The sequence below is a fragment of the Episyrphus balteatus genome, chromosome 4 (genome assembly GCF_945859705.1).
Source record: "Episyrphus balteatus chromosome 4, idEpiBalt1.1, whole genome shotgun sequence".
Lineage (NCBI taxonomy): Eukaryota > Metazoa > Arthropoda > Insecta > Diptera > Syrphidae > Episyrphus > Episyrphus balteatus.
In genome coordinates, this window is record NC_079137.1 from 6,504,020 (window position 1) to 6,530,277 (window position 26,258).

The 26,258-nt window shown below is 29.3% G+C and overlaps 2 protein-coding genes across 2 annotated transcripts in view; one reads left to right on the plus strand and one right to left on the minus strand.

Moving 5' to 3' along the window:
• The window catches only part of LOC129920238 (uncharacterized), a 222,849-nt gene that overhangs the window by 151,488 nt on the left and 45,103 nt on the right, over window positions 1-26,258 (minus strand). The window lies entirely within an intron of this gene.
• LOC129920240 (cGMP-dependent protein kinase 1) lies at window positions 539-24,629 on the plus strand. The gene is made up of 11 exons (XM_056001498.1): window positions 539-1,112; window positions 10,949-11,023; window positions 12,960-13,040; window positions 18,779-18,906; window positions 19,010-19,293; window positions 19,362-19,531; window positions 19,595-19,833; window positions 19,898-20,218; window positions 23,548-23,779; window positions 23,852-24,201; window positions 24,327-24,629. The coding sequence occupies exons 1-11, from the start codon at window positions 1,020-1,022 to the stop codon at window positions 24,487-24,489; spliced, it is 2,136 nt and encodes a 711-aa protein (XP_055857473.1). The 5' UTR covers window positions 539-1,019; the 3' UTR covers window positions 24,490-24,629.

Below are 26,258 nucleotides of genomic sequence, written 5' to 3' on the forward strand. Positions count from 1 at the left end.
ATTTACCATGAAAAAAGATAGACAATCTATTAGAACCATCTGTTCTATTTATTCAAGTTAACTAGACAAAACAGACAAACAACATCAAAGCACATTAAGAGCTTTTAATTGAAAGAACTCATGTTCAATTAAGTATTAACATCAATTTCTACAAAAAAGTGAAAAAAAAACTTCACTTTTATCGGTGGCTTTCTATCCGGCCAGCAAGTTGCGCACGATAATGATAAGCAATCGAATACGATATTGTACACATAATGGAATTCTCGGGTACAAAATTCTTATCAATTTTGTTTACTACTTCCAAGATATAACTAACTAAGCTCTACCAAGAACCTACACAAAACAAACTTTTTACCCCGCGGTTTTTTCTAGAGAGCAACAAGAAAAAAAAAAAAATATATCAAAACTATACTTTTTTTGCGATAAGAAGTTGTTCTTACACAGAGGAGAAAAAAAAATAAAAAAAAAAACAGTTACAAATTGTTAAGAGGGTCTCTGTTGTGGAAGAGGGTTTGAAAATGTAACAAAGCATTTTGTACGGTTTGGCGGTCGCCGACGCCGCCGCCGCGTCATATCAATTTATCTATAGAAACTGAAACCGAGCGATAATGTTGTTAGTTGAAGACAATTTTTTAATTGGTAGGTAGGTTCTGTTCTGTTAGTTGGAATGTATATTTACTTCGTGCCGGTTAGGGTCGGAACCTATGTATTTCTTTAGATGGCCCTTAAAGTTTCTTAAAGGCCTTTTTTGTAATTTGAAACTTTGTGTGACTGTGGGTGATATCTTTTTTTTTCTCGGATTTTTGTGAGACTTTTTGAGTGTAAAGTTTATTTCATGTGTGTTTGTGTTTGTGTGTGTGATAGAAATTACCCTCCTTAAAATTAAGACCAAAAGCTCATGGCAAAACAAGAACACACACACACTTAAACATCAATTTTCCAATTTTATGATACAAAAGAAGAAAAGGAAAAAGAATAAAAAAAAAAAAAGAAAATTGAAAAACTAACTTCAAACAAAAATGGCATGCTTTCCAAGAATCCTGAAGAAGAAAGATGGATTTTATCCTCAAAGTCAGATGAACTTCTTGAATGAAACTTTAGCAAAAGATGTAGTAAGTTTATACTTTTTTTTTTTTGTTTAAATTAATTTTTAACAAGAAATTCATCTTAATTAAGTCTGAGATTAAATGCAACAAAAAAAAAACAAGGAAAGAAAGTACCTTCCTTTTCTGTGTGTGCATTTCTTTAATATGTCAATATGTATAAACTTCTCCCATTGGGAGAGAATCTAGGAAGGTGTCTTTTTATATTGTTTGAAAAGTTTTTGTAAAGTATAGTTAGTCCATTGAAATGTTACAAAAATTTGACCGAACCTTGCATTTTGGGTAGGACAAGATTTTTTTGTTTTGATCTGTAGGGGAGGTTAATGTGAGTATACAATCCAGTTTTCGGGGTTGAAAGCCCCCCCATTTGGCCGCCATCTTGGAAAAAGGGGTGTAAACTGTTTTTTATTGATATCTTGCCAACCGTAAGTCCCACAAAAAAAATGTCCAAAGCGATTTTGTAGATAATTTATTTTTCTACAATTTTGATTAAGGTACTTTTTCCTGTAAAATTGCAAATAAGAAAGTTATACTTGAAAATAGATGTACATTTTCAAGAAAAAATTCTTTGAAGGGCCATAGCTTTTTTTCTACAACTTTTATTGAAAAAATACTCATGACAGTTATTAAAGATCATTTAATTTCCAACAATTTGATGTGCTCATTTTGCAGATTTCGTTTATATGTATAAAGCTGCTGCAATGGTTTTACAGAAAAAAGGTAACAATTTATTTTCGCACTTTTATGTTTATTTTATTTTTTTACTTCAATACAGACTGATTCAAAAGGATATGTAGGTTGGGTTGAAACAAGAAAAAATCAAAGTACGGGGGGTCCATTCCGTACCGTTTAGTCAGGAGGGCAATTTTCTAAAAAAATGTCTTACTTTTGAAAAAAAATTACTAAATCAACGGTTACACCCATTTTAACGTGTTATATTTTTTTTTTGTAAAGCCGAAAACCTTTTCTTTTATATTATTTTTAATTAAAAAATTTAACGACAAAAATATTTTGAACTAATTTTTTTCAAAATTTTATATAAATAAGTACTAATTAAGTTTTCAAAATTCAATGCTGTAATGTGTTTTCAAACAAAAACCGGATGCAAAAAAGTCTTGCCATTTTCCAGAAATGAAAAATTGTAGAAAAAAAGCTACGGCCCTTCAAAGAATTTTTTCTTGAAAATGTACATCTATTTTCAAGTATAACTTTCTTATTTGCAATTTTACAGGAAAAAGTACCTTAATCAAAATTGTAGAAAAATAAATTATCTACAAAATCGCTTTAGACATTTTTTTTGTGGGACTTACGGTTCGCAAGATATCGATAAAAAACAGTTTACACCCCTTTTTCCAAGATTGCGGCCAAATGGGGGGGCTTTCAACCCCGAAAACTGGATTGTATACTCACATTAACCTCCCCTACAGATCAAAACAAAAAAATCTTGTCCTACCCAAAATGCAAGGTTAATGTAACATTTCAATGGACTAAGTAATGTTTTTGTAGTTGTTGTCGATAAATATAAAATAGAGAAGAGAAAGAGAGATAAGAATGGTTGAAGGACATACATAAATACAACATGACTAGTGTATAGGCAGGGTCAATAAAATTGTGGGTAAATAAAGTGTAAGTACCCACTCAAGTGATTTACCGATTTCAGTTCGATGACGAGTCGTTTGATTTGTTATCAAGTGTCATTTAAGTAAAATTCATGTAGGCATCTATAAATATTTATTATATTTTATATGCATTTGGATACAAATTTATATCTCTCTTTTGTTCAAGTATTTGGTAAACAAAGAGATTTTTGGTTATTTATTTTAATTTGTGTGTAAAGGCGTTTTATTGAAGTATCTTTGATTTTTGGTTTGTTTAAGGTCAGTTTTGTTCAAAATGGGGTATAGGTCAGAAGTTTAACTATTACTGAAAATTTGTTGAAACAATTTATCATGAGTGTTTCTTTGGTATATTAAGTGCAAATATTTAGAAAAGAAAGGCAACACTGTTAGTGGCCAGGAAACATGAACTTTTTACTGAAGAAAAGTTTCAATATTTTTAAACCACTTACAGGTTACAGATATTCTCCAGAAAATATTTAAAAAAAATGTTTTTGAATAGAACAAGGATAAAGGAAGAAAAAAACTTCATAATCAAATGTTTTTGTTACTCTAGCATAAACATAATGTGAATTATAAAAACAAATGATTAAAATGTATAAAATATCTGTAACAGTTGTTAAGCTTGTTGATGTTTATTGTTAGTGTTAATCGGTTGTTTAGGCTTTTTCTGAGTCGAATGATTGTTAAGTTTTACTGTAGTACAGGGTGTTTTCATAAACGTCTGCCTAACTAAGGCCTGCGTTGGTCGTGTGTATTAATTAATTAGGGTGGTGCAAAAATGTTTCTTTTTTCATTTTTCGAAAAATTTAAATTTTAATGACACAGAAAATTTCTAAATCGTGTTTTTTTGAGATAATGAGTTTATATTGATTTTTTATGTATTAGGGTTTTCTCTAAAAAGTGTTATCTTCTAAAGTTGCTGTAAGAATTCCAAAAAAATCAACGTGGATATTGTTTTGACCAAATTATCGAAGAAAAAAAATTTCTATTAGGGTGGTACAGTTTTTTTTTTTTAATTAATTAAAAAAAATTAATTTTCACTGCAGAGAAAGTTTGTAAAACATGGTTTATAAAATATATTGCAAAATTGGGGTTGGTATTTTCGAATTAGGGGGCTCAGAAAAATGGTATATTTTACATTTACGCTTGGAATTCAGCCAAATTCAATTTAATTAATTTGACATGAATTCATTATTACTATAGCAAAAACGCACTTAAAAAACTTTCTGTGCACTAAAAATCATTTTTTTTTAATGCAAAAAAAACTTTCTTGAACACCCTAATTACAAATATTTTTTCCAAAGATAGACCACTCAGTGTTTTTATTTTTTTTTATAAGAAAGTATGTATTTTTTTTTTGAGTCACCCTAATGTAGCACGGTTTACAAATTTTTCGTGATATTGAAAACCATATTTTCGGAAACTGAAAAGTAAATATTATTTTGCTTATTAAACCAAACTCATTCTGTGGTCATTTTTTATATTTTTTTTTCTGACGTTTATGAACACTCAGCGACTGTACCAACGCAGGCCTGCAAATATTCTGCAGAAATGGTGTGTTCATTAATGCGGCAAAGCAGAAAGACGATTGAACTAACGCAGATTTCCGACGTTTATGAAAACACCCACACTCTGTTCCATGGATTAGGTACATTTTGAATGTTTATTAGTGGTTTAGATCCAAACGTACATTTTGGGTCAACAGATTAGATTTAGTAGTACAATTTGGGAGGAGGTTTGGTACTATCGGAACATTAAAAAAAAAAAAACGTTCATCAAAATTCAAATAAGTGTTTTCTCTCAATCAAAATAACGATAAATAGGCGAAAAGTGATTAATTCATGAAGTTATTAATTTTTTAAAACAAAGTCAGTTTACATTAAACTTTTTACTAATTTTTTTTTTTTGGCGCTCTTTAGAGATTTTTTTTGTGAAAATTTAGACACGTACTTGCTCTTATGGTAAAAAAAACTCTTATTACAAAGCTTTTAATAAAAACAAAATTAGGAAATATTACAATTTATTTTTTTCTTAAAGCATTTCCGGTAATGTACAAAAATAAATTAAGTCAGATTTTATTATTCTTGAAAAACAGTTTTTAATGATTTTGATCACTAAACAAATGATGTCATTTGATTTCTTGTATGTAAAGGAAAAAAAATATTTTTTTTCTGTATACAAATTTTCTAACATTAAAACAAAAAAAATGTATGCCACTTAAAAGAAATAATTAATTTACACTTAAAAACGAGATTTCGACATATTTCACTTATACCGGTTTTCGAAAATTGATTTTTCAAAAAAATTAAATATTTTTTAAAAACCCAAAAAAATTGTGTTTTTTGAAAATTGTTTACGTTGTAAAAATATCAATTAAAAAAATTAATTTGAAACAAAAAAAAAAATAATATTTATTGTAATATTGATATTAATTTATTTTTTTTTTATTTAATTTAAAAAGAATTTTAAAAAAATATCAAATTTGTTCTTAAAACACCGAAATGATTTTAAAATTCTTGTGCAGCTAAAAATATTTAGATTTTTTTTTAATCTAGAGCCGTTAAACAAAATAACTACTCATTAAATTATTTACATGGTTAGAAAAAATACCTACTAATCGACACATAAAAAAAAATTTTCAAAAAAAAAACGGTGAACTTGTTTTCAACGGATTAATTTTTTAATCCAAGAAGGTATTTTGGTTGAAATCGGCTGAGTTGTTTGAGAAAACGATTCTATGACATGTACCGTTAATGACGGCAAACTATTTTTTTTTTTTACTATTTCAAAAGTACAAACTTGTATAAGGCAGTGCCTAACAAAATTGGAATTACAATCATGAGAACAGCTTTTGGAAAAAGCAAACTTTACCATATTGGTTATTGCAGGGACCTACTGTTAATTTTGGTCCCAGAATTACGCCAAAACTTTCCACATAGCCCCACTTTTTTTACCTTCATAAAAGACAAACAAAAAAAAATCTAATCTCTAACTCATGTTGAAATACTGTTAACATACTTTTTCTTATCATAATCATCATTAAAATATAACCCGTTGCTAAGAAACAATGTGCCTTATTCTACTTGTAGGGCTCTAATATTTAATCTTCTTGCTTCATCATTCTGCTGTCATTGATTCTTCCTTCATATATTTTTATTCATAAATCATTTCTACTTGAAATATTCTAAAATTTATCATTCTTTAATTTGTCTTTGATCAGCATATTGAAGTAATTTCTGAAATATTTATGGTTTTTACCTTATTTTTCTTAATTTTTCATGAAAATAATGAATTTCTCTTTTGGTAAACATACAAAAATAATAGTAAAGGATAATGAACATAACGATGTAAAAAAAACCCATAAATACAAAATTCATTCAATTAATGACAAAGGATTATATTTATTTTCACTTCTATCGTGCTGAGTTGGAATGATTACAAGAAATTTCGTTTTTTTTTAACATAATAATTCCAACCTTTTGTAAAAATTTTATTTTTTTGTTGGTTTGGTTGAGTGTAAAGTGATGGCAAAATTCCCAAGACTTAAAGGGTAAACCAGAATTTACACCCTGGCAGGATGCATCTTTCTCAAAAAGATTCCTTGAATTGCAAAGAAGAACAACACAAAATGCACAGTAAGCTTTCCCTCTTTTTTTTTATTCAACCGCCCCCGCCTGTATTTTTGATAAGAGAAAGAGAGGTACCTCTACAAAAAAAAATATATATATAAAGTAAAAAAGAACAAAGGGAAATATATTTATCTTGAAAAATAACACAAAAAAATAAAGGGAACCTTTTGCTCCTACTGAGTTAGTTGGTTCAGTCAGCAAGCGAAATGTTTTCAAAAATTGTTCATAACACTAAAGCATGGTTGTGTTGGGTGGTGAGGTGGTTATCAAAACTGAAGACAAAAAAAAAATCCTTTAAATATTCAAGTAACCGAAATAGATAGCAATTTTATGATAAACTTTCTGAGGTTAATTTAAATAAAACAAGAAAAAAAAAATGAGGACAAAACTTTTAGAGAAGACAAAACAAAAAAACTAAAAAATTTACTGCTGTTGCATTGTTTTTGCTTTAAGTCACATTTTAAAGGATCAAGGATGGTCATTGTAAAAAATATAGACCTTCGTCTGAAAATTTAGTACCTACAAATAATAATGATAAAGAATCTTTTACAAATGCCAGTTTTTTTTTCGAGAGATGAGATTGTAGTCATTAAGATCAAAGGTATTTCTATTTTGTATCATTTTTCCTTTGAAATCTTCAGATAACACCTAAAATATGTACCTCATTTAAAACAAACAAAATAGATCTGTTAACGACAATATTGTAAGTAACTTCAAACCACTAATAGACTTAAATAAAGTTGTTTAAATATTCAAAAGTTAACCCACAATTAAATTCCAAGTTTAATTTAAATACAATACAAAATAAAATAAACGTGCCCTGGATATAAATAGAATTTAATTCCTTTTGGAAATGTAATAAGGGTCTCACGAAGCTATCGGTTATTCAAAATTAATTTCCTGTATCGGGGTAGATAATGTTTCCGTTTCCCTATATTAAATGGGATAATCGGAAAATTTTTTCAACATAAAAGGTTTCGAAGAAAAATATCAAGGAACAAACAAATGGAGGAAAAAAAAAAAAGAGCAAAAGCTCGTTAAATCGTTACTTGGATTGTTGATTCTTGGAATTTGATAGATAGAATATAAGAATAATACCTACTCATCTTCTTTATTCCGTTTGTTGTGTGCGTTGAAGGAAATATAATCTAATAATAATTATACCTCAGATATAATGAAGATTAATTCAATATAAAAAGGAGAGAGGTATAGTAATTTCTGAACTTGTTTGGAGAAATATTTGGATTGTAAAAAATATTAAGAAAATACTTGATTTTTTTGCGTGGGAAGTTATACCGACAACATGAGAATGCAAATTTATTTGTTAAAAGGGTTTCAAATAAAAAAATTCTAGATGATTATTTTTAGAACTTACAATGTACTATATTAATTTTTCAATTTATCAAAATTAGATAATTCGCCTACACAGAACAAAAAAATTAATAAATAGATACTTAAAATAAATCAACCTGCGACTGAATCAAATTTTTGTCTGGAAATGTTATTAAAAAGTTACGAACAATTTTATTTTACTGCAGTACACGGAAAAATTAAGAGATACAAAAAATCCAAATTTGTTTGAGGTTTTTCAAGTGACTTTATTTTCCTTAAAAATGGTCGCACTGGAATTTTAAAAAGAGGATTTTAAACTTTCTAGTTTTGAGATCTTATGATTTTTCAAGCTATGTAATTACATATTATGTATGTGTTCCACTCAATCCTACGATTTTTTTTCCAGAGTTTCGTTTTGACCTAAGAACTTGGAAAAAAAAATTCTTACTTAACCACTTTATGGATGAGCTTAAGTTTTATTTGTATTTTTTTTTTTTAGTTTGATACGAAAACTTCGACGCTAAGATATCGAATTTTGAATGGAAAAGGATTTTTTTTCTTTAACCATCAATATCTCAGCAAAAGCTGATTTTGAATAATTTTTTTAAAATTTTTTTATTTTATATAAAAAATTTTTTATGTTGAAAATATCGAAAAAAAATCAGTTATGTTGATTGTGTCTTTTACAGTTTAATATGCCAACATATTTTTGGAAGAAAATTAAAGGATCACGATTTTGACATCAAATGGAATACAATTGAATAATTTATTTTCAAAACATGATAAGTCCATGATTTCAAATTTTTCAGGAGAAGAAAAAAACGTTCTATTTTCTTTTGTTAAGTGTAGCAAAATGTATACAAAATATATTTTGTAGAACTTTTACCTAGCTACAGAATATCGTTTGGTATTTACTTTTTGGACCGATTGTTTAAAAGATAAAAAATAAAAACGATTTTGGACTTATCATACTTTGAAAATAAACGAATGTGAAATAAGTTTTAAAATGAATATACAATTTTTTTAAAGCCTCAGTCTATCAAACAATTGCATTTGGGAATAGAATATAATGTTTCGAGTAGTTACTTTACTTGAAAGACGCTTTCAACCTAAGATTTTGAGTCAGTAGTCAGCTTTTCTATGTGTAGTCAATTACTCATAAAAAAGTTGCTGTTTATTTTCAAAAGATAAGTCCGGGGCTTTTATCATGTTTTGACAATAAACATTTTCTTCGCTTAGCTGTAAAACCGAATACAGACTGAGTAGATGCTTCATATTTTGAAGGCAGGTGTGGTTATCCCCCAAGAACATATTCAGTTAAAAAAACGAGTTTTGAAAAAAAAGTGGACTCATCATGTTTTGCAAATAAACGATTCAATAAAAAAAAATGTTTTTCAATTTTTGTATGAATTTTTATTAATAAGAATGTCATTAATTCAAACAATTTGATCGATAGAAATGCAATAAAAAAAACGCATAGTTTTTGTTAATGAATATGACCAAAATCGTGCTTCTTTAATTTTATCAAAAAAAAAAAGGCTCTCTAACCATTTAGTCATCAATAATTAAATTAGTCTTCTGAAGTTTTATTTCCATGCAATTGTGAACTAAACAATTCATTTTGGTTACACTAACACATGAACACGAGTTAGAGCATTAAATCGTTCGTTCAATTAAAATTCGTATTCTTCTTTTTGGTAAATTTGAATTGTCAATTTTTTTCAATTTTTTGATAAGAAGAAAAAGTAATTAAAAACATCAGTTTTCATTCCACATGATTACTTAACATATTCATTTCTTTTGTAAAACACTGTTTTCTTATTACTTAAAAGCTTACAAGATAGTAAATCGTAAGCGCGGTACTGAAAATAAAAGATTTATTTGTAAAATTGGTTTGGTTATACTAATTCATGAGAATAAATTAAAAATAAACTGAAAAAAACCTAAAAAAAATTAAAAATTAATTTTTTGGAAACAAACCAAAAATTTTTGTTAGTTTTGTTTTTGTGTCGTTGATTAATGATTTCTAAAAATTTACTTTTTTATTTTAATTTTGAACAATTAATAAGAAAAACTTTTTTTTTTAATGATTTAACATTTTTTTTTAATCTAAAAAATCGATTGTGTTAAATAAATTTAATAAACTAGTAAAAAATATATCATAGTATTTGAAAAAAAAAAAAAAAATTCTAAATTTTTTATTCGAGATAGGAGCAAGTACATATAGTAGGAGAGCTAGTGGCACATTTGACTAAGGTAGCTCTTGTAAGGCTGAAAATTCGTACAGTGGTAGTTTTTAGCATGCTTAGTAAGAAAATCTTGGTCTGGCAGGCCTCAGCGGTGCACATCATATATATATATGTATATGTATATGACCTTGAAAGTGTAATTTTCAACTTTTTTTGCCCAAAATTTGACTTTGAAATCGATTATTTCAAAAAGTATTGATTAAAATAACTTGATTAAAAAACTAATATAAAGTGTAATTTTCTGCCTTTTGAAAAATGTATCACTCATAACTGTAGGTGTTGCCATAGTTTTTAAATATTTTTTTTTTTTATTTGAGTTAAAATTGCCCCTCCCTCCTAAACGGGGGGAGATAGACCTCCCTTTTCATAAAATATTTTTTTTTACATTTTGCATCGAAAAACTAATTTCAAAATTTTTTTAAAGAAAAGATGCAACAGTTGTAAAAACTTTTAACTTCTTATGTAGTGAGCCAATTATTGTAGAAAATTATAAAAATAAGAAATTTATAAAATTCATTCATTCGTGGTTGTGGTTAAAGAAAACGTAAGATGATGAAATTTAAAGTACACTGAACGAAAAAAAGCTAATATTTTCGAAACTGGTTGCGATAGAAACTTTTTCTATTCGGTTTCAGAACAGTCAAAAGTGCACCTATCAGCCATTTTAGGCTTATCCATTTTCTACCGGACACCCTGTATATGATGTGCACCGCTGAGGCCTGCCAGACCAAGATTTTCTTACTAAGCATGCTAAAAACTACCACTGTACGAATTTTCAGCCTTACAAGAGCTACCTTAGTCAAATGTGCCACTAGCTCTTGGACTAATAAGTTACTCGTACGTGCGATACGAAATATTAATCGATCAGTGCGATGAATGTTTCAGTTTTCATATTATCTGAACTTTTGCATATCCCTGCCTCTGACTAAGAATTAAGTAACACTTTCTTCATTTTAATTAACTTCTCTGTCAAACTTTTTTAATATATTATTTTTTTTTTTCTCTTTTTTTTATAGAAATCAGAAAAATATACACGCCACGAAGAGCCTTCTCTTGTTTACGAAAATGGAACAACGACAACAACAACAACAGTGAGTATATACATATAAGAATTTACCCACAATGCCAACGCCTTCTTTTTTGTCAATTTAAAATTCACACAGTTGTTCCTTATAATAAACAAAACAAAAAACCAGGTGACAGCACATCATAAAAACAGAAAACAAAAAACAAAACCCACCTTAACCCATCAACACACACAAAAAAGAGTGTCCTTGTAAACTTCACTCAAAAAATTAGAAAATAAAAAAAAAAACCATGAATATCCACAGTGTTATCCGTTTTATCTCCCTGTCTCTTTCTATCTCCGGTTTAATAAACTTTTCATCACCATAATAATATTCACCTCCAACGAGAGGTAGTTTAAAATCTAACTAGCAAATAATCAAAAAAAAAAGGTATATAACTCTGCAGGAATTCTCAGAAACTAAAGGACGAAAACATCGAAAACCAAAACAAAACAAAAAAAAATAAAAATACACCAAACTCTCTGTCAGATTTTCATTCATGAACAGAAAAACATGCAAGTTGCAAGTATAAACGACGACAATCCTTCCTTTTTAAGCAACTTAAACCGCACCGCATCGAGAACAAAAGAAAATAGGTAGGTAGGTACCTAGGATAAAGGAGATTCTAGGTAAAATCCTAAGGTAGATGGTAGAGATGGGATATAGTATAAGAACAGAGAACAGCTTATTTTAAAACCACTACAAACACCCATCAACTTAGAGGCAACTCAAACACAAACAATACGGAACTTTCTTTGCCAAGGTACAAGGATTCCAGGTTTTAGCAAAAAAGGTGGTAAATTTTCCTGGCGAAAAGCAATCATCAACTCTTGCTTACCACACCGAGGCGCGGTGTTGGTTGGTGTTAGTGGTAGGTAGGTGGGGTGCAAAATCTAGTGGCTTTGTGGTAAAGCTAACGGGAAAAACACCACCTGAAGCTCAAACACAAGTTCACACGACGAATCCTTTTTTTTTGAGCTGCTGATGATGGTACTAGCTAGCTGCGACTAGGTACTCCCTAAGCCATATGTTGGGAGAAGCGACATTGGCACTGTGGTACTAGCAGCACCCGCAGCATTGCGAGGTTGAAAATCTTTTAAACTAAAAAAAAAAAAAAAAAGAACAACGTCGTCGTTGGCGGCATCGCCCTGTGTCGTAGAGTAGAAAATAGGTAGTGGTAACGTTACCAACAGTATACAAATAACATTGTTCAAACGTGCAAACACCATAACACCAAATTGCAAAATAACAACATAAAACCAACACACACAAAAAATACACTCGATATGATAATGAGATTTTTATTCTTACTGTACGCTTCAGGCTGCAGGTTAGGGTGACCAGACCATATTTTTTGAAAATTAGGCCGAATTTGAAAATTTAACTTAAGTAACTTTTTTTTGGAAAATTAAGTTAATAAGAAAACTGAATGCTTTTAAAAAATTTATTAAAATATTCGTTCAAAATTATTAATAAAACAATTTCAAACAAATTTGAAAAACATGCGTTTTTAGAAACAATTTTGTCTGAAGTTCTTTAAAAGTCAAATTCGTTTTTCTTTTTAAACATTCTCAGCTTTTTCAAGTTTAAATTTAATATTTTTTTTTTAAATATGGTCACCTTAACAACACACAGTTAAAAACCACAACATTTTGCTGCATCTTTTTAACGGTATACCGAGGCACTCTATACTTCAACTGACATAATATTTTCTACTTGTTGCACTTGCTGTTGGCTTAACATATGCGATGAGTAGGTATTAAGAGTTTTTTCTCTTAGACTTTTTTTTTATAACTAACGTAAGTTTATTGTGGAGGTAGGTGTACTTTTTATTGCATGCTACAAATCTTTTCAAAGAAAAGTATAAGTACTCCTTACTTAGATACATTTATACATTTAAGATGCATAAAAAAGATAAAGAACTTACTAATACTTATTCTTTTTTTAATTTAATTTTTAGTTACAGAAGGAAACTAATGATGTGGATGATGATAATAAACTTTCAAGCAATGCGATAAGGGATTCAGGAGTACAAATTGAGGTAAGAGTTGGTATATGCAAAAGTATTAAGTGACTTTAGCTAAGCATTTTTTTTTATGAAGCTCTTGATGGTGTGATGATGAGACACAATGAGTCAAACGTCTTTTTTTTTTCAAAATATAGACTTTATAATGAAAAAAAAATATTTCATAAAAAAAATTACTAAGAAAATTGTCGACAAAATATGAAAGCAAGTAAAACAATTACTTTTTAAAAAACAAAATTCTTCAAAATTGCAACCCTTTTTAAGTTCTTAAAAAAAAAACCTGAGGCGCCAAAAATTGGATCACTCGGATTTTTCAAGATGGTGTTTAGATAAAACCAATTCTCCAACTTCGAAAAACCTGTGGGTTGTGTGCACAGAATTTCAGTTTTTAGCTTATAATTTCCAAGCATAATATTATAAAGCCCAAAAGGTCTTGAAATATAGCAAAATATGGGAAATTTTTCCGTCAAAGAAGATGAAGCAAATGGCATGAAAATTGAGGTCAAATAATAGCTAATAGCTATAGCATACAAACCGTGAAGATTAACGAAAACTGTATTTGGAGACATAAAGTTTTGAATTTCTTCATATTAAGGGTATTCATTCATATTGCAGTGGCAAAACCAGGTAAACCAGGTAAACCTCGCAAATCTGATATTTTTGATAAAAAATAAAAGTATGCACTTACTCTTTTATTTCTTATAAAAACTTTTCTTTTTCCATTTATAGAATTTATAGAATTTTAAAAATAAATAGTATGTAAATAAATTTCAAAATAAATAAAAATAAGAAGATATACTACATTATTGTATTTTTTTGACGTGATAACGTCTTATAAATCAATGAACCATGGCAGCCACGACAAAAAAGTGACTCCATTTTCTCCCGTTCCACTCTCGCACTTTCGCAGTGCGGCAAAAATTTCAATTCAAAATTACAAATAAACTATGTATTAGAGATACAAAAATCTTCTATTGCTTATTTGAAGGATAATAACCTAAAGTTGAATACATTTGAAGGATTTTAAAAAATTCCATCTTTTAATAGGGTAAATAGGGGTAAAACAAAATTTGAAAAAATTGGCTATTTTCTAAACGCGACAATGTAAAAAGTTGAATTTTTTTAATCAATAGATAAATTTATTGCAAGAATGACAATGGTATTGAAAAAATTCTAAAAATTTCAAAACCAAGTTATTAATGGTTTTCTAAAACTAAAACATGAGGTAGACCTTTGATGATGATGATTATAGGTAGGGGAATTTTTTTTCGACAATTTGAAAAACGTCATTTGAAAGATAATAAAAAAAAGTAAGGGGTCCAATAGTCTCTGCGTTTCGAAATATGAATTTTTTGAAAAACAGCTACTTATTTTGGGGTATTTTTGGGTGAGTTTTAATTTTTTTAAATTTTTCGTAGAGTTAAAAAAATCTCAAACTTAAAGAACATGTAGTCTATGACCGTGCGCATACATGTTTGGTATTTTAAAATGATTTTTGACCGAATAACGGGAAAACAAGTTTTTTTGTCCCAAGTTTTTTGACCGTTTTTAATTTTTATCTTTTTTTCTTCAATAATAGACAGGACTATATCTGTGCAAAATTTCAATCAATTTCTTAAACACAATTTTGAGATAACGGTAAAATAAAGTTCTATTTTTCAACAGGTTATATCTTTTAATCTAGAGCACATACATATTTCATTTAACTTTATTGACCATCCTGATGATATTACCTTTCATTTGATATATCATACATACATTCACTACAAGCAACACAATGTTAAATTAAAAAACTTGCGAAATACCTCAAAACACCTGTGGAGATCTGTTGATCATGAACAGCCACCAGTGTGGGAAGTACCGTAATCTCAGTTTGGAATTGCGACATGGTTGGCTTTAAAAAATTCTAACTTTTTTTCTAGGCATCGCAGAAATAAGATTGAAATGTCATTTGAAAGGTGAAATAATGAGCTTCACATGATATAAAAATTTTAATAAGTTGTCATTGAAAAAGTTCATTCAATAGCGTGAGAAGATAAAATTATATGTTTGTTTTTTTTTTTTGATGAAAATTGATCGAGTTCTTTTTGTAGATGTCTCATAGACATGATATATATATATATATATTGAGCTGAAGCAATAAGCTTTCAGGTGGTATAAAATTTATTTATTAGTTTGTTATATAAAAAAAAATGGATTTTTGGGTGATGGTAGTGACTTTTTCACTTTTTTCATAAGAAATGATTGTTTTTAATAAATTATTTTAATACTTTTTGGGCATTGTAATTTTTAATCATATAATTTTTTTTAAGCTTTTAAAATAAATAAATTAATATAATGAGAAAAGAAAAAAGGTAATTTTTTTTAGCTTTTTCTTGTAAATTATGATTTTTTGAAATAAATAAACGCTTCAATTGACTCATTTTAAACAAAAGCACACAACCTGTTTTCTTACGATGTTATCACGTAAAATCATCTTCCGTTAACTGGCTTTACAGAAATCTTCTTTTTTATTAAGTTCGGGGGAATTACACAATACAATAAAAAAACAACTATCATTTCTTTTTATTGTGTACAGTGGGTCATGCACAATTTTTTAGCAACGAAAAGTAAAGCATTATTTAGTTCGTCGAAAATCATTTTTTTTTTTTTGATTTTCAAGTTTCCCATAAATGAAAAATTTAGGTTTAAAAAAAACCTCTTTATATAATTTAGTTCCAAAATTTTCAAATACATTAACATTTACATTTACATTTATTGATTGAAAAATGATTTCACATTAAGAAGAATCTTATAGGTAGTGAATGCTTTACAGTTATTCAATATATATTTTTTTTGGAATTTAAATTTAAATTAAAATTAAATATTATGTTTAAAAATACATTATTAATTGATAAAAGCTTGAGCTAAATAAAAAAATAAATAAGATATATTTATATATCACTGGCCAAGTGAATGAAAAGGTTATTTTTAAAACTACTCATGTTTGTACTTCTCCTAAGTGAAAGGGGTAATGAGTTCCATAAAGAGACGGCGTGTACGAAGAATGAGCGCTCCGATTACGAACAATAAAAACGAGGTAGAATAAAAGTAGATGTTCTTTGCGAACTTGCAAAATCTAATCTGCTGTACAAATAGTCAGGTTGCTTAGTCTGCTTTATATTATAAAAAAGTATTAGAGTTCTGAACTTTATGAGGTTGTCAAAGCTAATGCCCATGATCTGCATTGAAAAGTTTGATATATGATCGAACAAGCGTTTTTTGAAAATGTATCTGGCCAGATTATTGTAGACAACGTTCAATTTCCTCCTAGTAATAGAGTCGACACAGCAAAATATCTCGCATCCGTATAACAAGATTGGCAATAATAAAGACTTTACAAGTAACATTTTGGTATTGGGAGGCAATGAACTTTGCGTGGACCATAAAAGTCGAAGACCACTGTAGACCTTGCCAATTGTAGCCGAAACATGATCAGTCCAAGTGAGAGAATCGTTAAAGATAATTCCAAGGTTACGAACTTTAGATACATATTCTATAGAAGACTGACCAAGTTTCATAGGCGGAAAAAGTGAAGTATCTAGTTTTCGCTTAAATATGCATATGGTTTTCGACTTTGCTGGATTCAATGACAGATTATGTTTTATTGCCCACTGTTGAATTATCTCTAAATCTGCATTCATTTTCTGGATAGCGTTGGAAACACGGTCTAAGTTGAAATTAAGATAAAGTTGGACGTCGTCCGCAAACATATGGACGGTGCAATACTTAGTGACTTGAGGAAGCTCGTTTACATAAAGTGTGAATAGTAGCGGCCCAAGAATGGATCCCTGTGGGACTCCAGCCGGGACGCCAAGCAACGATGAAATATTATTTCCTACAGCCGTGCATTGCAGGCGACCATTTAGATATGAGCTTATTAGTTTTACTGGAGAAAAACGAAAGGTATGCAGCAGCTTTTTACAGAGGAGAGAATGGTTCACCGTATCAAAGGCTTTGGAGAAGTCTAATAAGGTGAGAAACGTAGAGCAGTTGTTGTCCAAGCTTTTGCGGATATCATCTACAACAAGCAAGAGGGCAGTTTTACAACTCCTTTGCGCTCTAAACCCAGATTGCGCTGGGCTTAAAAGTGCGTTGCTTTTGAGGTAAACTTGCATCTGTTTCAATATAGACTTCTCAAAAACCTTAGATAAAAAAGGCAAAATTGCTATAGGTCTAAATTTAGAGTTAATTTGAGATTGAGATTTTGGTATAGGAATAATCTTAGCCCTTTTCCACGAAAGAGGATATTCACACGTTGTTAAAATTTGATTGAAGATGTGAGTGATATATATGATATAATGAATCTTTGAACAAAAATCACAAAAATTTATTTTAAAAATCTTTTTTTACCTATTTGAACTTGAAACAACAATGGGATAACGATAATAATGAAATTTTTTTTTAGTAATTGCAATTTTCTCAAATTTTACAAATATAATTATTGTGTTCTTATCCAATAAAACATTTATCCGGAATAAGAAAAAATGTTCTTCCAAAGATTTCCTTTTTTAAAATTTCGGAACAAAACATGATGCTGTAAAGTTGTTCTCGGAAGGTTAAATTTTTAAGAAGAATTTTGCTGTAAATTTACTAGATTTTATATTCCTGGAAATTAGTTATGGAAAGTAAGGAAAATAATTGGAGTGAAAATTAAATTTTACTGTAACTGTCCTAATGTTCAAACCAATAAGAATGACCGAGAATTTCAAGTTGGTTTTTACTGCAAAGGATATTTTAATTTTCTTGGAAATAAGGTATAATTGAGAAAAGCATGTTTTATGCGATAAATGGCAAATTGAAACAAAAATCAGTTTTCGGAAATGAGGATTGAAGTGATTACAAACACTTTACATCGAATGGATATAAATTATCAAATTGTTTAGTTAGAAACTTTGGAAAATTTACCTTAATTAGTTTTATAGCTCACTTTTTGTTCGTTAAGGATATAAAAGCTTTAAAAATACGATTTTAGATGAGATTAACTTTGGAAGAAGCAAACAAAATATAAAATAATAAATATTCTTCAGTGTTTCATATACAATTTAATGTAAGAGCAAGATAGCCTTTTTGTTGGAATTTCAGTAACTGTACGTTCAAATTTGTTAATTTGGTTAAGGTGGCTCCAATATTAACTATATTTAAAAGTTCTTTACTCATACCAATATTTTCAATCTGTTTTTCTTACTGATAAATTCAGTAATAGTTTCCAAACACCTTAGGTTTCTATATCCAATAGATTGAAAACTTTTCCCAAAAAAAAAATATTCACGTCTTTTGAAAATTGTTCAATATCGAACAACCAACCACCCAGGATAGTTCCATGAAACATTATTACTTTAACAAGATAATAGTCTACCTCCACCAGCACGTCCTCTATGAGAGATATCAATATCCAGAAGGAATTCTCCACTCCAACTCAATAGACACACGCAAATCTCTACTCATTCGTTATATATTTCCATGTTTTCCACACAGAGAAATTTTAAGTAACCACATTAGACAGAAATTCCTTGAGAGTTTCAGAGTTTCTGAACAAGTGTACTTGTGGCATAACCTCAACCTTCAATGTTACCTTTCTAATATCTCTCTAATAAATTAACGCGATAATATTTAATTAAAAACTTTTTCCTCAAAAACTTATATACATTTCCTTTTCTCTCTTCTAATAATTTGCAAACTCAACCAACACACACAACGACGACCATCTACAGGATACATTCGAAGCAAAGGATATTGCAGTTGATGCTTCGAGTCGTGCCGCAGGTGGAGTGATGTTTGCCAGGCCAAAGTTATCAAACAAGAAACCTATAAACATTGAAGTATTCCAAAAGGACGAATCGTAAGTATATACCTAAAAACCATCAGAATGGTATAGGTAGTAGACGATGGACGAACACAAAAGTTCATCACCTTTTGAAGAATCCCATTTATTTTGAGAACAGAACCCGCAACCTGATTCGAACTGCCATCGAAAGGAATGACTTCCTCAACAATTACATGGACAAAGACCGAAAGGAGATGGTAATCGATGCTATGCAGGCGGCCACCTACGACCAAGGCAGCTACATCATTCGTCAGAACGAAGAGGGTTCTGAGATTTTCGTTTCGGAAGAAGGATATTATGATGTCATCAAATCGGGTAGTATCATTGGTACCATTGGCCCAGGGACGGTATTTGGTGAATTAGCTATTCTTTATAGTGCCAAGCGGTTTGCTTCCATAAAGAGTAAGATGTAAATGAATTTTCTTGGAAGAAGAATGTGAGGCTTAAAGTGAAAGTTTATCGATTTCCAGCTGCTACCAGGGCAAAGGTGTGGAAAATCGATAGATTGAAATTTCGGAATATAATGTTGGTATCTGGGTACAAGGAGAAGGAGGAGTATTTGCAGTTTTTGAAGTCTTCACCGATTCTCAAAGATCTATCTCAAGATGTTCTTGTGAAACTTGTTGATCTTCTCAAGAGGGCAAGTAGTAGTTAGAATTCGACATGAGTTTTTTTCTTTCAATCAAATATTCAATTTGTGTAGAGATTTTATCCTGGAAATACTTGCATAGTTCGAGAAGGTGAAGTTGGTAACGAATTCTTCATTATCAGGGGTGGAACGGTTACAATAAAGAAATTCCAAGAAGATGGAACTGAAAAAGTTGTAGCTCATCGGAAACGTGGTGATTATTTTGGTGAACATGCAATACTCAATGCTGATGTTCGTCAAGCTAGTGTTTATGCTGATCCACCAGTCACAGAATGTTTGAAATTAGATCGAGAGTTGGTTTGCATTTTGAGAATTTAAATTTTGTCAAATATTTCTTTTAGCATTTGTATATTTCAGAACAGTGATAAGTTATTTGGGAACGATACCACAATTAAGGGAAAAACCTGATATAGCTCCAACTCAGCGTTTTTCGATTGCTAGACATTCGGTATTTAATCAGAAATATGGTGCAATACAATTGAGTGATTTGAGGAGAATTGCAACTTTGGGATGTGGAGCTTTTGGGAGAGTGGATTTGGTTCAGCACAAAACTGATGAGAGAACATTTGCTTTGAAAATTCTGCGGAAAATTGATGTCATCAAACAGGATCAAATTGAACATGTTTATAGTGAGAAGCAAGTTATGATGATGTGCCGGGGGAGTCCGTTTATTGTTGAGTAAGTATTTTATTTACTTAACACCTTTAGGTGAATGTTTTTTTTGATACATTTATTAGTTTTTGTGTAATCAAGAAATTTAAGATAAAATAAACCATTTTTTGTAGGCAAGAAATTTAAAATTGACTTAAGTAAAAATTGCGATAGTTGGGCTTTTATATCGAAGGAACCAGAGGTACAAATTATAAGACTTGTTAAGATTCAACAAATACAGTTTTGGAAGTGTTAAAAAAAAATTATGAAACTATGTGTTAATATGCGTTTAAGAACACCGAATGATGTTTTTATTGGCTTGAAGGCTTTATAAAAACCAAAAAAGTTTTTAAACGATAGCCAAAATCAATTTTCTTTAAAAAATATTGGCACTCCTGTTTAAAAAAAATTCTTTTTATAAGTTGTTGCAAAAAAAAAACACATCTATTAAGGACTCAATTCTTAAGAAAAATTTTCGAAGAAATAGTTAAAAAAAAAGGATTATCCAGTATTCTTTTTGAATAATTTTGTGAGAAGAGGTAAAATATTTAAGTTAGAGAATCAGCCCTCATTATCAGCCCTATGATGGTAGCCGATCGGAAGAAAATTTTATCCGATTTGTACGAATTTTTCAATTTTCATATGATTTTAACCCTTCCGACAGTAAAATCGGACAGATGTACGAAAAAAAATCTTAGGTGCGTTGAAAATTTAAAATACATGCGATGCTATGCAGTGAACTGTCAAAATATTTGAGACGCGTTGTGCTTTATGCTTTTTTTTCTTTCCGATTCTTCCCGATAGAAAATTAAACGTGAAAAATTATCCGAAAAATATAAAAACCAAAAAAATTGGAATAATTTCTCTCCTCAAATTCGGGTACCGTGAATACAAAAATCTTCCGATCGGAACTTTTCTCCGATCGGATATTTTTCCGATCGGCTACCATCATAGGTCTGTATATTTAGCAAATAAAATGTTCTTCCTTCACCAAGTTTTTTTTGTAAAAAAAAATTAATCAGACTACAGTTATTTATCAAATTTTTAATAAATTTTGAACTTTATTCAGATTTTCAGCGTGTAACATTTTTTTAAAAATTCGTAAAAAATATCAAATTAAACAATTTTTAAGGTTTCGATGGCTTAATTGGAAGATAATAATGCCTAGTTACTGGATTATTACAAAAAGTTAGTCAAATATCATACCTTTAATTTTTTTTTTATCGAAAAAGAGACTGAAATTCACATTTTTTTTTTTTTTGCAAAAAAAAAATTTTTATATATGGTCATAATTTGAAAAAAAAAAGATATAAAAAATGTTAATGCAGAAAGTGTTTTGTTTTTTTGCTAAAAAGAAGTAGCATACATTATAGTTTCATAAAAAGTTATTTTCTCAGTTCTCCGACTTTTTTTGGTTATCATAGGCAGTGCATGTTACTCACATGTAACATGAGAAAAACACATTAGTTTTGCTATTTATTATTTTGGAAAATAACTTTTTGCTATTCATATTTCTTAGGTGTGATGTTTTTGACCCGATAATACCGAAAAAACATTTTTTAATATTGATTTGCATAGCTTTTGTTCGAAAGGGTTAAAACTTTGATGGTGTATGTATGGGCTAAATTGACTTCAGAATCGGATTCAGTGTGTCGAAATTTTTTTGGGCCAGTGAAACTATTAAAAAACTGTTTTTCTTTTAATGTAAAACAAAGTTACTTAAATTTTAGAACAGAGAAAAATTTAATATTAGATATCAGTCGCTTTTTGTAAACTCTACAGGAGACACAAAAAACTGAATATTTCTTTAAGACGCCAATATGATAGGAGGTATATAAAAATGACAATAACAATAGTATGACAACTGCTGAAGACATAATGAATGCGTTCAGCGATGAAAATGGTAATTCTTAGCAAAACTGCATCAAAAAGTGAATTTTCCAAAAAATGCGACGTAGGAGTACGGAGAAAAATCCGCCTAAAATTTAGCGGATTATCGCTTAGTTAATTTTCAGTCAATGAAGAAAATCATATTTTTTTTGGATTTTTTGAGAAATGGTAAGAATATCAACCATCAGTTGTAATCTTAGAATTAAATCATAAGAAAATTTGATAACAATTTTTCAGGAAATCAATTTTTTAAACAATAAAATTTTTAGAAATCTTTTTTCTTCATTTCAAAGTAACATAAAAAAAACAAGGAATGAAGATATTCAATAATTAAAAATACATCTTTTCTTTCAGAGCGTTTTCTTCTCATTGTAATTTCAGTTATATACATACATAGGTATCATTGTTTAATTCTACCTTCAATACAATTTTTTAACCAAACCTTGATCTTATCTATATAAAACTTTTACACGAGAAATTTGAGTGGTTTTAGCAATATTTTTAATTTTAAGAAAAGATTTTTTTCTGATTTTCAATTGATTTTTTATTGTATTTTAAATTTTAGAATTATTGTTAGTTCTATACAGACTGTTTTTTTTTACTTTGAATTTCTTACACAAATTTTTGTTTGCGTACAAAACTAAAAACAAAAAAAAAATATTTCTTTGGTTTTGAAAACCACTCGAAGAAAAAAATAGAGAAATCAAAAAGTCATTTTGTCTAACGACAATGGTTCTGTGCGTTCTATACCCAAAACGGGAGAATCGCAATTTTTAAGAGGTTTGAAAAGTCTTTTTTACATATTAAAATGTGGAACTCTATATAACATTTTTGATTTATTGCATTTAACTCGAAAACAGCTAAGTTTTTAATTCATTTATGTTTGAACATGATAACAAAAGCAATTGCTTTAAGGCATATTTTTAAATTTTTCTAAAAAAAGCTTTGTCGGTTTTACAAAAAAAAAACGTTCATAAAGACTGAAAAAAAGGCAATATTTGTTCATAAATATGAACAAGTCAGTCGAAACAAATATTAGGTCATCCAACTAATTCAGTCAGTTAAAATAGCTAATTCATAAAAATTTATAATAATTTCGAATAATTTAGCATAATTTTAGTTGCCTTCTTTCCAAATCTATAAAATTATTTCGAAATACTACTTTGGTTGCTGAACGGGACTGTCGAAGCAAGATGTCTGAGGGTGACGAACATAAGGCTCAACAGCAATAACATTTTATTAGTGTTTTCCTGTTTTTCAAAGTTAGAAGACTGTTTCGCATTAACAGTTTTATAGTCGTAATATTATATAGAGGACGTTATTTTGATTTCAAAATTATACGGAAAATTATATATTTTAAAGACTTCCGAAAAAATATAAATAAAAAAATCATATATTTCCTTAAAGTTATTTTCAAAAACTTAACTTATCAATTTTTAAAACTTTTTTTTTATACTTTTCCACAGATTATACAAAACATTTCGCAATGACAAATATGTGTATTTCCTAATCGAAGCATGTCTTGGCGGTGATGTTTGGACAATAATGTCAAAAAGAAAGTATTTCGATGAAAAGACTGCTCGCTTCATTAGCGGATGTGTTGTTGAAGCATTCGAATACCTCCACAGTCGAAACATCATTTATCGTGATTTAAAGCCTGAGAATCTAATGCTCACTACCGATGGATATTGCAAGCTTGTAGGTCTTTTTCCTTCCTTCTAACTACACCAACCTTATAAATGTTTTTTTTTTTATATATCCTCTTTGCAGGTTGATTTTGGTTTTGCTAAACGAGTTCTCGAATGTCACAAAACAAATACATTCGCTGGCACACCCGAATACGTGGCACCTGAAATTATTTTAGATCGAGGGCATGACAAATCAGTTGACTATTGGGCTTTGGGTATCCTTATATTCGAATTGCTAGTTGGCAAATCACCATTTCGTGGTCAGAATCAAATCAAAATCTATCAGCAGATATTGGGTGGCATCGATGTCATCCAGATGCCATCGAGAATACCAAAAACCGCACAAGGTCTTATCAAGCAATTGTGCAAACAAATGCCTGCTGAACGTTTGGGCTATCAACGCAAAGGTATCCTTGATATAAAACGTCATGGGTGAGTACGAGTAGAGACTGAGAAGAGAGTCATATCAAAATCAATCAATATAACAGATGGGGGAAATGAAAAAGAGCGAAACAAATTTAATTATATTTTTTTTTTGTATTCCTTTGTCATTTTAGTTGGTTCGATGGATTTGATTGGAAGCGACTTAAAGCTAAAACCCTGCCATCGCCTATTCAACGGCCGATTAATAGTAATATGGATTTGCAATACTTTGAGCCGTGTAGTGCTGATAATGATGAACCTCCTGATGAAAATAGTGGTTGGGATGTTGATTTTTGAGATTTTTATAAGAAGTGCGAATATAAGATTGTGACAGCCATTTTGAATTCGAGATTTTGTTGAAAATCTCAATTTTTTGAAACCTTTGTAGAGATGAAATTTAGATAATAAAATTTCCAGTTATTTGTATGTTTATAAAATTTCTCGATTTTTTATTCTTTTGAACTTTTCGGAGTCGAAAAAGTACCTAACGAGTACCTAACTATTTTTTGAAATAAATCACATTAGGGTGATGTTAATTATGGTGGTGCAAAAAGTGTTTCTTTTTGGCATTTTCGAAAAATTTGGGTCTTAATGACACCGAAAATTTCTAAATGTTTTTTGAGATAATGAGTTTAAATTAAAATTTTTCGTATTAGGGTGGCTCGAAAAATTGTAATCTTCTACAGTCGATTGTGAAATTAAAAAAAAACAAATCCACGTCGATATTATTTTAACCAAATAATCGAAGAACAATATATCATTGAAAACAAAACAGAGAAAGTTTGTAAAACGTGGTTAATGAAATATTGTAAAATTGAGTATTTTCGCATTTGGCGACTGAGAAAAATGTTATATATGACATTTACACGATTTGCATTTAACCAAAATCGATTTGATATAAGTTTAATAACATTTCTATTAAACAAAAAAAAGCAATAAAGGTACAATTTTTTTTTTTTCAAAAACACAAACTAAAAAAAAAAACTTTTTCGAACACTCTAATTAAAAATTATTTTTTTTTTCATCGAAAATTTGTTTCAAAAGTGAAGCACGCGATTTTTTTTTAATTCCATTAATAAAAATAGAAGTATTTTTTTTTGCGCCATCCTAATGTAACACGGTTTAGAAATTTTCTGTGTTATTAAAAATAATAATTTTGGGAACTGAAAAAGAAAAGCAGAAGACTTCAGAAATTATCAGAAATCATTACGGCTGCACAGTAATCAATACTTTCCAGTGCTGTCTCCTGTAGAAATAGACATAATTTAAGGTTGAATGGAATGCTTTGTAAAACAAAATAGAAGTTACTCTGGTAAATCAATTTTAAGTATTAGCCCTCTGTCGGCACACGATTTTAGCAGTACAAAAATAAAAAAATTACGATTTTTCAAAAAAAGTGGTCACAAAAAAGTCCCTTTATTAGGGTGAAAATATTTTTTTTTCAGAATAGTGAAAATAATATTCGAATTAATCGGAAAATTCTACACCAACTTCATATATGATTCTCTTTAAAATATGAAGACCAAAAAAAGTTGTAGCGACATGAAAAAGTATGAACCAAATTCGCACGCGTGTGCCTATCACGTCACAAAAAAGAGGTGTGTCTACAGAGGGTTAATGGAAGTTGTCTTAACAGCTACAAAAATTAATTGTTCTAAGATTTTTCTATCAGCTTTTTGAACCCGAAATAAGGGACATTAATTCACAAAGCAACCAATAGATGGCCAACGAAAACATCAATTCTATTTGAAGAAAGTTGACAATTTTTAAATCTATTCTAAATTTTTGGTATACAAAAATGGATCCACACATAAACTACAAACAATCAATGAAAAAAAGCCACAAGTAATTTAGGGCGTCACCACCTCTTTCCAGGACTAGATATCTCCCTATCCCTATCTAATAGCAGGTGTTATTTCCTCCAAGTAGGTTAGGTACCTCTACTACCTTTTGAAGATATTTTAACATAAATTAATAGTCAAGTAATATCACTTTTCTGGAGAGGTACTGTGTCTTAAAGCTCGCACACAAATACTAATGAATAAATGCAAAGGTAATAACACAGA

Coding starts and splice junctions, on each gene's coding strand:
- LOC129920240 (XM_056001498.1), top strand. CDS start 1,020: ATGGCATGCTTTCCAAGAATCCTGAAGAAGAAAGATGGATTTTATCCT. Junction 18,907..19,009: donor GTATTCCAAAAGGACGAATC/GTAAGTATATAC, acceptor TTTTGAGAACAG/AACCCGCAACCTGATTCGAA. Junction 19,294..19,361: donor GCGGTTTGCTTCCATAAAGA/GTAAGATGTAAA, acceptor ATCGATTTCCAG/CTGCTACCAGGGCAAAGGTG.